We start from the raw sequence: 14,241 nt of genomic DNA, 5'->3' as shown, positions 1-14,241 counted from the left end.
TAAAATTGTTGTTACCATGAAACAGCAGTTCATTTTTATTATTTGTTTACCAGCCTTCTAATCTGCACTGTACAGTGACAGCCATTACATAGATACTATGTATCAGTAGTAATATATCTGATAAATGATGCTCTTCGCATATACACCTTTCTGATCAAGTTGAGTATCTTTCACAAAAATTAAATAAATAATTGCTCTCAAGTCTCCACATAACATCCCTAACCAAATACCTCAGAGGTCATCTCTTTGGAATGAGTTTTCAAGCACATAACATCCCTAACCAAATACCTCAGAGGTCTCATCTCTTTGGAATGAGTTTTCAAATGACAAAGTCTTCACATATTATCTTCAGTGTTGTTTTGGTACAAGTAGGGGTCACAAAGTCTTTCTGAAAGAATTTTATGGCCTTCAAGGGCTGACCGATACTTCATTTTTTAAATAAAACGGAGTATAGAAACAGCAGCTGTGTTTGTTCTAACCCAATTTAATACCATATTTAATGTCATATGACATAAGCAATGAACCCCATGAACTGCTTTTCAAGGGTTTAAGATGAAAGTTCTCAGTCAAGCTTAAAAGCAACCTACTCTGCTTACTGCACTTTCGTATACTTTGTTGATTTTTCCTAACTGCTTTCAGTTCACTTTATCCTATCTGATCACTTCAGAAACAGAAACAAATATTAGAAATCCTCATCAAAACAATAAAATAAATCTGTGCCAAGCCATTGGTACTCATACAGAGCTCTTACAGAAGCGGACCTTGGACAGTCTGCTTGATCACGGGAGCCATACAATATGGTACCATATGGTAATTATCAGAAGTAGGAAAAAAAAGCACTAAATGGATATAATGCCACCTTACTGGATCAAAGTTGTTGAGAATATTTTTGAATAGGCAATACTGATGGCCAAAAATTCTGATGGAATAGTCATAGGTGCCCCTACCCCATTTCACAACTGGATTGGCCTCAAGTAGTTCCCAAATCTTCCCATTTGTATCTTTCTCACCATAAACTCTGCAGGGTCGCGTATACAACTGCTGGTGCCTCACTGACAGTCGGAAGACTATCCACACCCCACTTCCAATTAACTACTCACCAAATTCCTACTTTTAATTTTTTATCAATTGTATTGACTAACATCTCCTAAATATAAAAAGCTGTGGAGACCTAAAAGCCTCTCTCCTTATTGTTGATCACTTCAAATGACTTACACATACAACAGCCTGACTCACACTGAATAACAGCATAGTTGCCCTCGATTAACAATCACCATTAACACCAGCAGACCCTCACTATTATGCTGCCCAAACCCTATTCACCTGCAAGATTCTGTAACTACAAAAACATTCTCACAAACAGAATTTTTAATAAAGCCATCTGAAGTCCCCATCCCCTAGATTGATTACCTTTGAAACTTAAGAAATGTTAAAACAGATCAAATAGTTTATCTCACCAAAATCACTCAACCAGAAAAAAATAACTGAGTCCATGAAAGACGAGTCAATTACAGTGATAAGTTCACTTCCACAAACATGCACAGCTTCACTGCCTTGCCTACTGTTATGATCACCAATCTTTGTGTTAACACTCAAAAAAAAAAACAAAAAAACAAAACCAATTGAATCCCAAATTAAGCATTTACAAAGTAAGTTTGATCATCTGAAATCAAATACATACAAATACTCGCACACACTAACTCAAATGTTTTATCAAATTTGAGATACTTCGTTTCTCTGCTAACTAGCTTATTGCAGGGAGGTATTTTCTTTTAACACAGCTCTTCTCTACTGCTTATTCTATTTTCTAGTCAATAGCAATTACAATGCTACTTGCACACTACCTGAAACAAAGGGAATGTTTTTGATTTGCCTTTATATAATGCACAGGGAACAGGCTGAAGGAATTGGGTCTTGGTTTTTCACAGCTAAAAATGATAGTTTTCTCAGAAAAAAAATTTCAAGTGAATATGCCTTACTAAAAATCTTCTTCCTCATCCTATTTTGAAAACTGTTTTCCCTTCCATCTGTCAAAGGGATATTTTATTTAAATATTTTTATTTATATAAATATATATATATTTTTATATATTATATATATAAAATATATTTTAATTATATATATTTAAACATATATTTAAAATTTAAATATATTTTTAAAAGAAGCATGAACTCTGAGAATTTTGCTGAAATTCTTGATTTTATGCTGTAAGTAATATACTGTGGGAAATCCCACCTAGATAATTACAAAAAGGCACACAATGCTTTCTTCTCCAATGAACGTAAGGATCTGATTCTTGTGAGTTTATATGGAAGAAAGCACAGAAACCACCCTGTTTGAACTATTAAAAAAAAAAAGGATATTAAATCTTGCTGTGACACATTTTATCATTCAGTACCATTGGTCTGTTGGGGATTTCAACCTTAAGTAACATAAAGGTATTAAAAACAGTATTATATAAGCTGCCCAGAGCTAAGAGAGCTCCATCAGCATGGTGTTCTGAGAATAATAGCAGCATAGCCACTATAATGTTCTGCCATGGCTAAGCATGTCTATGGCTCTTTGGGGGGAAATCAACACATGAGAGTTTACTTTCAGCAGTTGTAACCAGGCCGTCTATGGTCCCTAAATGTCCAAATCCATCATCACTACAATAAATAGCTGTGCTTAGTCCATTCTTGTAACAGAATTCAGGCTAACCTACTGGGAGGCATGAGCAAACATACTGTGACATGCAAAGAAAAATCACATTGGCAGCACTGACTCAAATACCAGTGGCTTTGTCAGCAGGAGTTGATTTGAATTTCAGCAGTCCTGCAGCATCATTAATTAATCCACAGAACTGGAATTTCATAGAAATTGTAAGGACTAGCCAACTAATTCCATGCTTACAACACTTTAACTCAGTTTAGAGATTTCTGGGTGGAAACAGAAGTAGAGTGCAGTGATGGCCAGCTTTAAAAAGACAAATGTTTTCAACAGTTCATAAAAAAAAAAAAGGTTTTATCTCTTACCTATCAGACCTTTCTCAAGAGTAAAGGATTTGTTCGTGAACATGCATTCAAATGCCACAATATGGAAAACTTTGTTCACTGTGTTGTGGGTCCCAACAATTCGAATATACCTACAGGAAAACAAGAAAAGGTAAATAGCACAAGTTAAACACGATGAACTTCTGTGCACTTAAATATAATTGATTCAGTTAGACTATAATGTGCAGATCTGTAAGAACTGAGTAACTGTTTAAAAAAAGAAAAAGCAGTAAAAAAGAATATAAAGTTCACAGCAGGTTTGCATCTAGTCAGGATGCTGGCTCCAGTGCAATTTAAAAAGAAAAATAAAGAGATGTGGAACCTGTTGAAAACACTTCTGGAATAATTTGCCAAGAAAATCAAAATGAGGGATCTTCTGATTCAGAAATGGTCTGTTAGTGCAAATGTGCTCATGGAGGTTAGTAACAGTAACAAAAACAATAATAATAAAGAAGAAGAAGAAGAATCCTTTTACCAACAAATTTTCAGCACTGTGAAAGATTCCATACAGCCACGACAAACTCAACAAATGAGTCAGGCTTTTCTTCAAAAGCCAAAAATTAATTCCATTTTATTATGACTGTTTCTAATTCTAACACTGGATGTACAGGATATCAATCTCTGTTGGTGTATCTTTTATTAATAATGAAAAAAAATCTCAACATTCAAATATTAGTAGAAACAAAGCTACTCTGATGGTATAACTTACACTTCTACACTCCAATTGCAAATCAAATAGAGCTGCTCCCAAACACTGTGACCTATTCACCTGCTGCATTACCCTGCAGGCTTCACCTTCCATAAACAACCACTAACCTCGATTCAGTCTGATTCTGCATTTTCTGAAGAGATCCAACAGTTCTTAGTATAAATTTTGAAAAATCTCAAAAGGACTATTGTAACCCTCTCAATAAATGCTGAGCAAGCAACCAGAAAACCATCTAAGCCAAATACCAATTACCTCACCAGATGGGTTACCCACACTGCAGAAAGCTTTGTATGAATTTAACTCATTTCAATTAACAAGTATGAATCTTAAGCAATATCCTCGATCTGTGGTATGAAACAATCTCTCACTTACATAGTGTAATTATATTTCTAACTTAATGGCCATTCACCAACAGCATCATTTTGGCTTGTGTTCTTCATCAGATCAAGTTGAGAAGATATACAGTTTTCGATACTGAGATTTTTCTTTTTAAACAATAAAACAACCCTCATAGCTATTTACTGTGCTAATGCTCAACCTCCAAATTTCATTTAGAAATTATTTTAATAATCATGACTTGTGACAAAGACTTATATGCTATTGCCTAATTAATATTAACTCACAGATCAATTAATTATCACAGAAGCGAATGTCCTGAAAGTCATTCTATGTAGAAAACAAAGATGCAAAAGTGAAGAAAATATTTTTTATTCATAAAGAAGGTGACCCTGTGTTTTAAGAGTAGAGCAGAACTTAGCCCTTACTCTGTAGCCATGCCAAGGGCCTGCGAAGAGCACTGCAGGACTCTTGGTTGACAGTCAGGCAAACAAGTGTTTCCCCAGACCTGCCCATGTGAACCACATGACTTTCCTTTTATCAACTCACAACCACAGTGTGAACCCTAAACACACAGATAATGTCCAAAATTCGACAGCAGTAACTGATCTTGTTCCCTCCAGCCTCAAAAGCACAGAACTCAGTTAAACACAGGAATAATCTTGGAATATTTTGAAGGGCACATGGAGGCTGGCTCGCCACACAGACTGTGCTGTCTCTCTCAAGCAAGGAAGGTATTGATTGAGTTGTGCTGCTTGGACAAAATGCACCAGGCAAACCAACAGAGTGTTACTAATGGAGATGTACTTTGACATCCTTCAGTTACACTTCCTTGCATTAAAGAGTTTAGAGAATAAACAAACTAACAAGATTAATAGGAACACAAGAAACTGCTTCATAATTAGCTTTAAATGCTAGTTTACTTAGATTTTTTGTGTTATAAAACTGTATCATTAGAACAAGCTTCTTGATTGTTTTTTCAGAGCAATTGGAAGTTGTTCAAATTCCTGTCAACAACAAAGCAGGTTCATACAACACAAAGTTATCTATGAATCTTTGTGTGATTGGCGAGTAAAAGAATCACAACCCAATGCCTAGACTAGGTCTGCTGTCGATGGACTTTAGACTCAACTGATAAGACTGGAAGAAAGAAAAAAACCCTGAATCATTCTTTAAAGAGAAAACCCTGATCAATTTGCGGGGTTTAAAAGAACTTCCCTAGTAGGTAAACAGGAATGCAACATGAAAATTTTGCCCCTTTATTTTATTTCCTGGCCCTTTTTGAGAATACTGATACTGATAATATATAAGTGCACTAAGAATTTCATCCACGTGTCACAGACTTCTCTAGCCACAGACATGCAAGCTACATGCAGTCCTAAAATTCTCACAACAGGAATATCAGAAAAACGCACTTGGTGGGGTTTTCTTCCCCCACTAAAAAGAAAATTGTTTTAACTAGAGGGAAACAGCATGTTCTATTGGATCTTGATAGAATTTTAAACTATTGAAATTTGAATGGACTACCTGGGTTGATTAATTAGGCACCTACATGGCAACATTTCTCATTCATCCCCCATTCTTCCCAGAACAATTCTTCTCCTTTATATGAAATTATGGTATAGGTACTCTGTTACATTTCTGAACAACTAAATTATGTTTTACTTCTGCTCTTTACATTTGTAAAGCTGACACATTTAATTCAGATAACAGCTGCTGCAGATCCCACCACTGATTCAGCTGTGGATACCCTGGAGGGCTACAAACACCAAAGCTCAGCTGCCTACATCATCACAACAGTGCTTAGGACATATGTGTCAAAGCATAAAAATATGCATACTCTAGGAGTCATTTTAATCCTTCATTATAATAGCACCAGTAAGATACAGACAAACTAAAATATATTAAGCACAGATTCCAATCCCTTGAGAATATTGAGACAGAAGACTAAATAAGGGGAGGCAATGGAAATTAACAGGTACTTTGCACTGATATCCACTCTTAAGTTACTACCAAAGCAACTTAGAACAGCAACCACAAGCTCAGAGAACAAAATCAAATATGTACAAAATGTGCTCTTATGAAATTGGCTTTTCATTTTCCTTCGTGGAGCATTTGGAATGAGACACCAGTGTTAGAATTACTGCATTCTTTGTACTTTATACCTCCTCTAACTGCTTAGAACCACTAACATTCACATTCCAATCACCACCACAAAGAAGCATGAGGCACAGCCCAACACACAAGGGCATTAGAAGACATTGTGTTTGTCTTTCAGTGGAAGGAAACAGTGTTATTCAACACCATCTAAACTCCATTTATTGACAACTCCCTAAAACGAATAATCCTTCAGACTCACACAGCTGAATTAACAGACCCGTGGCAGGAAGATAGAAAAAGCAAGGAAGAAAAATCTACTGCCAGCATTAAATCATGTGGGAAAACAGTGGACATAAATAAATACATGAAATAAAGAATTAAGCCAGAACAAACATGAAAAGCATATCTGTCTTTGGACAGAAGACAAGTTTTCCTGCACTTAAAAAGGAAAGTCTAATAAAGTCTATTTTATACCAAAAGAAATCCCTGCTGCAAATATTGAAAACAACAGTGACAAATCAAATAAAACACACAAGACAAAATCGTTGAACTCCAGTAGGAAAAGTACATCTAACACCTACAAAGCCTGTAACAAACATTTTCACCTTTGGAAATACAACCAACAGTGAAGCAGTTTGAAAACACAACACATTTCACTTTGTAATAAATGTGTATGCAGGTATTTTATGCTGGGGCATTCAAGTGACTAAAAATATTGGTATACAACACTTACATAGGACATGTAATTGTGCACCACATGTAAGCAGTATGTCAACCAACCAACCAATGTTTCTCAAAAGATTTAACCAAAATAACACTGATACGCTTTGGAACATAAGTAACACTTGCACAGTGCGATAATACGTTTCGTATTCCATACATAATAATCTGTAAGAATAGTAAGTTTACAAATGCTTTGTTCTTTATCAAAGGTTTCCAATTTTTATTTTTTTAAAACAATGACCGGTTTGAGACAAATTGGAGGAAAATATCTTCTGATAGAAGGGAGGTTTCAGCTGCCCCTCCCCCACCAGGTTCGGGCAGAAATTCCTCAGAGGAAAGCGAAAAAGAAAAAACTATTTGTTTAGCAAACACAGTGCACGCAAGCATGGGGAAAGAATAACGCTAAATAATAAAACCTCTCGCTGTGCAGAGAACCTGGTAAATTTTCAGAGTCGTTTCAGTGGGTGTGGTCTCTCTCTCTCAAGCTGGCTGTCCGGCGTGGGCCCCTCCGCGCCGCCCCGCTGCCCAGCCGGTGTAGGGTGTCCCGCTGTGTTCTGGTATTGCTGAACAGTCCAGAAGAGAAGAAGAAGAAACCCAAGTCGCAGGGAAGCAAAGGAGTTTAACTCTCAGTCTCTCTCTTCCGAGAAAAGGAACCAAGAGCTGGGAAAAGCAGGAAGGTGCTTGCCTCCGCTCTGCAGCAGCAATCTCTGTGTCCTCGGAGCACAAGCTGCTTTGAAAAGTTTGCCTGGCTTTTTTTTTTTTCTCTCTTTCTCTTGCACCCAGTTTTAAAGGCGCAGAAAGGCACAGGAATCATGTCTGGGCAATGAGCGGCGATAGGGGATACACGTCATAAAGTCACCCCAAGACAAACAGAAAAAAACCAATTTCAGATAAACATGCTTGAATCTCCATCTTCACACTGTAGGTATACCTAGTTCCACTAAAGTTCTCAAATCTGAATTTAGCTCACCTGGTTTTATTTCAGGTCAGTTCTCAATCCCAAACAGATCAATTTCCTAGAACCCATCTGGATATGAGCAGAAATCTGCAATTTACACCTGATCTCGTAATGGACTTACACTATAAGAATACAAAATAAGATACAAGAAGATATTAAGATTTGGATGTCATAAAATCCATATTTAAACCATATCCCTGATTTGACTTCGGAGCCAAGCACAACTTAAATATCAGCCTCACTTACCTTTATGCCATCTCTACTGAATACATAAAATGGCACTCTAATAAATTAAATCGTATGGAAAAAAATAGTTTTTAAATAGAGAAGAAAGCATTGTTCTTCAGAAAGTCTGGTTCTAGAACAAACTGGACAGGGAGATAGAGAGAACAGACATGAGCTGGCTCTGCACACCTTCCAGGCTGGTGTCACATGAAGCCAGACTCTTTCCAAAGTGATCATCTTCAACAGGACTCGTTTTCTTTGACTCACACTACATCCTCATGAGGTTTTATGACCTTGGATCAATTTAGCTTCATTATATAGATACACTGTAGCCTCTACATTTTACATATTGAATAAAACATAAGAAAATACAGCAAAGTGCTGTTCAGTGAAATCTGAGAATATTTTCCATTTTCCTCAGTATCTCATGCTCCACCAGTCTGTAAATTTAGCATGCAATACTTATTTCTTGCTCCAATGACACCTCAGTAAGTGCTGCCTAGATCTAGACTAGAATCAGACTATATACAATATGACAAAGAAATACCTGAAAAATATTAGAAAAAAACGAGGAAAGACCGAGAAGGAAAATAGATTGATTTCAATCTGCATCAAGGTAGCTCAACAAAGAAATAACTGTAGTTTTGACCTGTGCTTAAAAAACCAAGGAATTTAGAAATTCATCCTATAAAACCGTAATGAAGATACATACAAAAATTTGTATTTAGCTCTGGCATCAAACAAATATGACAGACAGTGGTAAAGAAGAGTGGGGTTTTTTTTAAAATGGCTGAAAATTATTTTTCAAAAGGAGACAATTATTGAAAAAATCCTTTTTATGTAAGTTTTGTTTGGATGAATCATTAAACAGAATCAGAAACACAGTAACTCCTGGTATTTGAGCTCATGGGCATAAGAGAATAACAGAAGACCTCCAGGGCTCTCAAAAGGGGGTCATAAATGCACATGAAGAATTAAACGTTGTAAAAAGGTAAAAAGTCCCCTAAAAAACTGACCAACAAACAAAACAAACTAAACCCACAACAACTAAATAAACCACCACCCCTTTCCAAACAGTGTAACATTTTACTTACAATGTAAAAATACATCCAAGGATATATGCAAGAAACCTTACCATTCATTATGTTAAAATTATACTGGAAAACTACTAAACAGTACTCAAATGAAATCAGCTAAGTATTGGTAACATAAAAATGACTGATAATATATATTTCATCAGTATTTTTATGATTTGAAAATTTCTACCTACAGATAAACTCCTTGCAGTTGCAGGTGGTTAGAAAATTGATGCAAAGTATTGCTGGCTCAATTTCAAATTTGCTCCTCAGTTTTGGAATGCTGAAATGTGGGACAATTAATTAAGCTATGTCTCATCTACATTAAACATTTATGATACAGCATGTAGTGTTAATATTCAAGTGTGGTGTGGATCTGGGACAAGAATAGCTTTGTTAACTGAACAAGCTTTGGTTCCTTAACTAAAGATATGATCATACAGTTATTAAACCCCTGTACTACTCATTGATTTACAGATTTACAAACACCATGCCAACAGTAACTGTGTCACAAGAAACATCAACTTCAATTGTTCAACAGTAGGAGCAATGTTTGTAGGAACAAAACCACTAAAAATAAAAAATGACAAGTAATGTCCCACTCAAAGCAGTGGAATGTCAGTTCTGACTGCTTTGGTGTTCCTTTCTAACAGAAATAAAGTGTGCAACACCTGTTCTGCTCCTGATAACACACAGCTTAGCCAAACTTTTAAGCCATGATCATTCTTTAGATGGAATTAGAAATTTTTAATACAGACTGAAATTCACATGAAATATATATCAGACACTAAGAAATAGAAGAGAAGCCTCACTGGAAACTGTAAGACACATTTTTCATGTTTGTGAAACAAATGTTTGATGTGAGACAGAACAGTGAAAGTATCAACCAATTATATTCTATTTATAGAATATATTTATTCAATTATATTCTAATTATATATTCAATTATATTCTAATTATATTATTCTAAATTCATGAAGTTCTCTCTTTTATGAGAAAAACATCTGACATTATATCCATTAGCAGTAGCACCTGGTACTCATATATACCATTGCTACCTCAGTTAATCAGTGTCTCTAAACTTCCTTGCTTATACTTTCCAGCATATTCAAGACCCAACCCTTAGCTACTGCAGGCCTGAACTGAGCTATAAAATAAAGGACAAAAGAAATATTATTTATGGGACTATTCATCAAACACAGACAGTGCAGCAAATTCAATCTCATAAGCTTCATAGGTCTAGTTTTTTTAAAATCAAATTGTGTTTTACTGGAAATAATAGATGACATAGTGAAAGAAGACCGTAAGTTTGGATAACAAGTAGGTGGTCTATATTAACCTGTACAAACACTCCTACACAGCTCAGCAGCAATGACATGGCAAAAGAGAAGGGCAGAGACTTCCAGTATATATAGACAAATAATAAAATACCGAGAAACTCAAGTTCATGTGAGAAGAGTTGCATTATGGTTAAAGACAGAGCATTTAAGACAGACAACTATTGTAAAATAATGATTTCTTGTTTTCACTCCTCCTCTTTTTTCCACCTATTTTTTGTACTTTAATTGTAGAGTAGAACCACATGTATCACACAACATTTGCTACATTTCTCTTGCTGACTTAATAAGCACTAAGAACTGTTTAATTCAGAACAGCTCAAAATTTTCTTAACACTGAGTGAACTGCACATAGGTTACTTCTAGGAGATACTTACCCAGTGGGAGATTGCAACCACTGATGCACTGACTGCCTCAAAATGGACCCCACACTCAAATGGAAGGAAGAACACTACATATGGACTAATTAGCATGGGAAGTGAGAAATGTAACTAACAAATAGGGGTTTGGGTATTAATGAATGCAAAAATTACATAATCTCTAACCAATGAATGCTGATGCATTTGTTTGTTAAAATGTATAAATAGCGTAAAGTTTTGATGAATGGAGAGCCAGCATTTTGTAAGTTACTGCCCAGATCCCTACTTGGAGCAAAGTAGAATAAAAAATAGAAATATCTCACTTCAGTGTGTGAATTGACACTGCACAGGTAAAGAGCCCCTGTTTGAGACAACAATAATGCATATTTGTATCAGTAACAACAACAGATCTGCTTTGATCTTAGTAATGCCTTTTAAATACTTAATAGCAGATTCTACAGAGCATTGAAAGGACATGAAAAACTCAGTCCTTGCCAGTGCACAAATATTTCTAACAGTTGCAGGATGACTACTTCTGTAGTGAAGTAAGCTTTATGGCCATGGAAAAAAACACCAGAGTAATAACTTCCTTCACTATGAACAAAGAATTGCTTACCTGGGAATGAAATGGAGCTTTATCTGGACGTCTCCTTAAAGACTGAATGCATTTAGCAATCATCCATTTGGCTATCTATATATTAAAAAGTGCCAAAGAGCAGTTTCATCAACTGTTTCAAAAAGTAACAAACTCACTGAGTATAAGAATTGCAATGAAAATGCTGGAAGTTGCAAATCAATAGGCTTAGAGCCAAGTTACGAGAAAATAAAGGATTCTTGAATAATTTAATGATCTACCTAGGATCCTCTAATGTAACCAACTTATTTCTTCTTCATAAACCTCTGCCTTTTTCAATCCTGATTATATGTAGTATTTCTTTTCTGAGCTTAAAGCTGTTTCTGAAATACTTTCATTACTCAAAAAAGTACTGTATTAGACCCTAAATCAGATAAATCTTGATATCCTCCTCCTCTACTTTTAAGTTTGCTACTCTGTTCAAAACCACTCAAATGTAGCTCAAAAATTCATACATACATACATAAATACATATATATATATATGTAAAGAAACTGTGAAGGAGATTTTTTAAGTGCTCTGATTCATCTAAATTCTTACCACAATATCCTTGACACCACCTTATAAACCTGTCACGCATCTGTTTTCACCTCAGTGGCAGATGGAAGAAGAATTCTGCATATACAGCACATCTCTAGTACTGACAGAATTTCCAACACTTGGTTTGAAGGGAACTTGTTTACTTTCACTTCTGCTTTTGACTATTTTTGAATTCACTCAGCTAACACTTAGAATGGGATTCCTCAATGAAGAAATAAACCACTATACTTGAACCAAAAAGTCAGAAGACAAAAAAGAGGAGAAGAGAAAAAAAGAAAAGTAAGTAAAAGGTATTTCCCTATACTGCACAGCAGGTAAGATAGTGAGAAAGAAATTAGTGATTTAGGATTTTAGCTCTAACAATTGTACAGTGCATCAGAAGCATGCAGTTACACATTTGTGTTGGAATCAGCCAAGCTGGTCTATTTATGTGCTTGTTTCACCACAGCTACCCTCAAGATATTTGATAGCTCTCCATTGTTATTACCTTGTATGTAGCCTTCCCAAAGTGGCTATGAGCACACACAACTCTCTCCTATTCGAAATCCAATTAGATCATTACAACATTACATTGGAAGAACGGACACTGAAAGGCATTAGGTTGTATTGTATCTTCTTCGAGCAGACTTTTTCCTCTAAATAACACAATTCTTGCCTCAGAAGTGACAGAAGTGCTCTGTGGTAGAGTATCTTTTAAATGAATCTACCACATAGCTATATGAATTTCAGTTTTGCAGACATAAACTTCATTAGCACATCAATTCAATTTTCTTGAATGTCCTGCACTACCTTTTAAACTATCTACTTCACTTTATTAAGCTGATAATTTGAACTCAGTACTGCATTATTTCGATATGTAACTAAAAGGCAAGTTAATGCATTTTATTGTTATATATGAATGCAGTGAAAACATGTTTCAGGAGGCAGCTCTTTGTTATACTTCATTGCTTTATTCCTAGTTGTAACTGATGTCAGTTAGAAGGCTATTATCCGTCTAATAGTACCTTTTCCTCCATAATATTATTACTATTCTCAGCATAATGACATAAATATCTGTTTAGAAATGGAGGCAATCAATATTATTTATTGCTATATTTTCATTAACTAGAAATTTACACGGAATACAAGGCTGTGACTGCTTTTTGTCCTTCATGGACTAGAACCTTTAACTTCAGAACTGAGGTTTCCCCAGCTGGACCTTCCTCACTTTCTGGCCCCTCTGACCTTCCTTACCTCCGCTGAAAGTCAATTTTTCCCACTTAATTTTCATATCTCTTACTCTTCACCTCTCAGTTCACGCTATCTTTCCTTCATCTTGGCAGTGTCAGTGTTTCCCATTTCCCTACTATGTCATGTATCCCAAAACAGATAATATTTTTGATATATTCAAAATGAATCTTGATATACTTAGAATATAGTCTCCAGATTTTAACTGAAATCAATAATTAACCTGTGTACTTTTCATCATAAAATGACATTTAAAACCCCTACTGCCTACATATTTAGCAGGTAATTGTGGTATTGATTGATGTAATATAGATCTTTTGATGTATACCCTAACCATTTATTACATATGTCATCAGAGAGCTTTCTTGATGTCCTACAACCCCTAATGACTCAACTACATCAATCCTAAACTAAGCTCAAACTTCCTGATAATTTTCTTTGTATTACATTATAGCATTAGTCCAGAGAAGGCTGGTCATTCTTTCTACCTAAATATACACAGTTGATTCTCAATACTTCAATTTTCAGATTCTAAACATAAATTCAGGGAAGGGATGCCAGTAGCAACAAAATGCTAGCAAAAGAGTGGTTTATAGAAACTTTTTAGGCTGATTTCAGGGAAAGGAGTCCAGGACCACGGATAGTTGGCAAAAGTGACCAAAGCACAAGGAAACAAAGTTACAGTAATTTTTATGCTACAGTACCATTGGCTTTACACCTTACATTATGGATTAAAACACATACAAGTCTTACAAATAACCCTCAGAATCTCAGTAGCTGAAACCTGCATCCCTACAACTCACTTGCTATTATTATCCATGGTAGCCAGATTATATTTAAAACATGGATGCTTAACTCATGTTAGGATCATGCTTTCATTTTTCTCTACACATATACCATAGAAATAGGATTTCTGTGTGATCAAACTGCATTTAAAATTCTCTCTTATACTCAGGGATTTTATTATATTTGCTAATTTTCCACA

The 14,241-nt window shown here is 35.5% G+C and overlaps 1 protein-coding gene across 1 annotated transcript in view; it reads right to left on the bottom strand.

Annotated features, from left to right (window-relative positions):
* BTBD9 (BTB domain containing 9) overlaps window positions 1–14,241 on the bottom strand; it is a 114,154-nt gene that overhangs the window by 42,729 nt on the left and 57,184 nt on the right. The window contains exon 7 of the mRNA XM_008639831.2: window positions 3,015–3,124. Within this exon, the coding sequence (XP_008638053.2) occupies window positions 3,015–3,124 (110 nt within the window). The remainder of the gene's footprint in view (window positions 1–3,014; window positions 3,125–14,241) is intronic.

Source organism: Corvus brachyrhynchos, unplaced genomic scaffold (assembly GCF_000691975.1).
Source record: "Corvus brachyrhynchos isolate BGI_N302 unplaced genomic scaffold, ASM69197v1 scaffold188, whole genome shotgun sequence".
Lineage (NCBI taxonomy): Eukaryota > Metazoa > Chordata > Aves > Passeriformes > Corvidae > Corvus > Corvus brachyrhynchos.
Note: the sequence above shows the minus strand (reverse complement) of the source record. Positions and strands in the feature narration are given on the sequence as shown.